The sequence below is a fragment of the Nanorana parkeri genome, unplaced genomic scaffold, assembly GCF_000935625.1.
Source record: "Nanorana parkeri isolate BGI_ZX_2015 unplaced genomic scaffold, ASM93562v1 scaffold3884, whole genome shotgun sequence".
Taxonomy (NCBI): domain Eukaryota; kingdom Metazoa; phylum Chordata; class Amphibia; order Anura; family Dicroglossidae; genus Nanorana; species Nanorana parkeri.
In genome coordinates this window covers 29,164-29,551 of record NW_017310151.1, presented here as the reverse complement: position 1 = coordinate 29,551, position 388 = coordinate 29,164, and the positions used below count along the sequence as shown (strand labels likewise).

General features: G+C 52.1%; 1 protein-coding gene across 1 annotated transcript in view; it reads left to right on the top strand.

Annotated features, from left to right (window-relative positions):
- Nucleotides 1-54: 54 nt before the first annotated feature.
- Nucleotides 55-388, top strand: part of LOC108803575 (atrial natriuretic peptide receptor 2-like) — a gene marked incomplete at its 5' end in the record, with an annotated part of 20,911 nt that continues 20,577 nt past the window's right edge. The window contains 2 exons of the mRNA XM_018575406.1: nucleotides 55-187; nucleotides 261-345. Of these exons, the coding sequence (XP_018430908.1) occupies nucleotides 55-187; nucleotides 261-345 (218 nt within the window). The remainder of the gene's footprint in view (nucleotides 188-260; nucleotides 346-388) is intronic.

Here is a 388-nt window from a genome sequence, read left to right as displayed (position 1 = left end):
ACCTTCATGTCTCTGAGCTCCACCCACTGACCTTCATGTCTTCTCATTTTACAGATTATCGGACATTATGATGGCATAACAAAGCAGATCAACTGGACCGGGACCCCCATCCTCTGGCTGAAGGGGGCCCCACCACTGGACAATCCACCATGTGTCTTTGATACGGATGACCCGAGCTGTGTGAAGAGTAAGTGACATTCCCTATGCTCCACTCTGTGCTCACCTTGGCTCCCATCATAACCGTTGTCTGTCTGATTCAGCTCCGCTCTCCACATTGGCCATGGTGGCGCTGGGCGCCGGGCTCACCCTGCTGATCTTCGGGATGGCCAGCATCCTGATAATGAGGTCAGTATATGGATTATAGCGTCCTGTATATGTGCCAGAAACT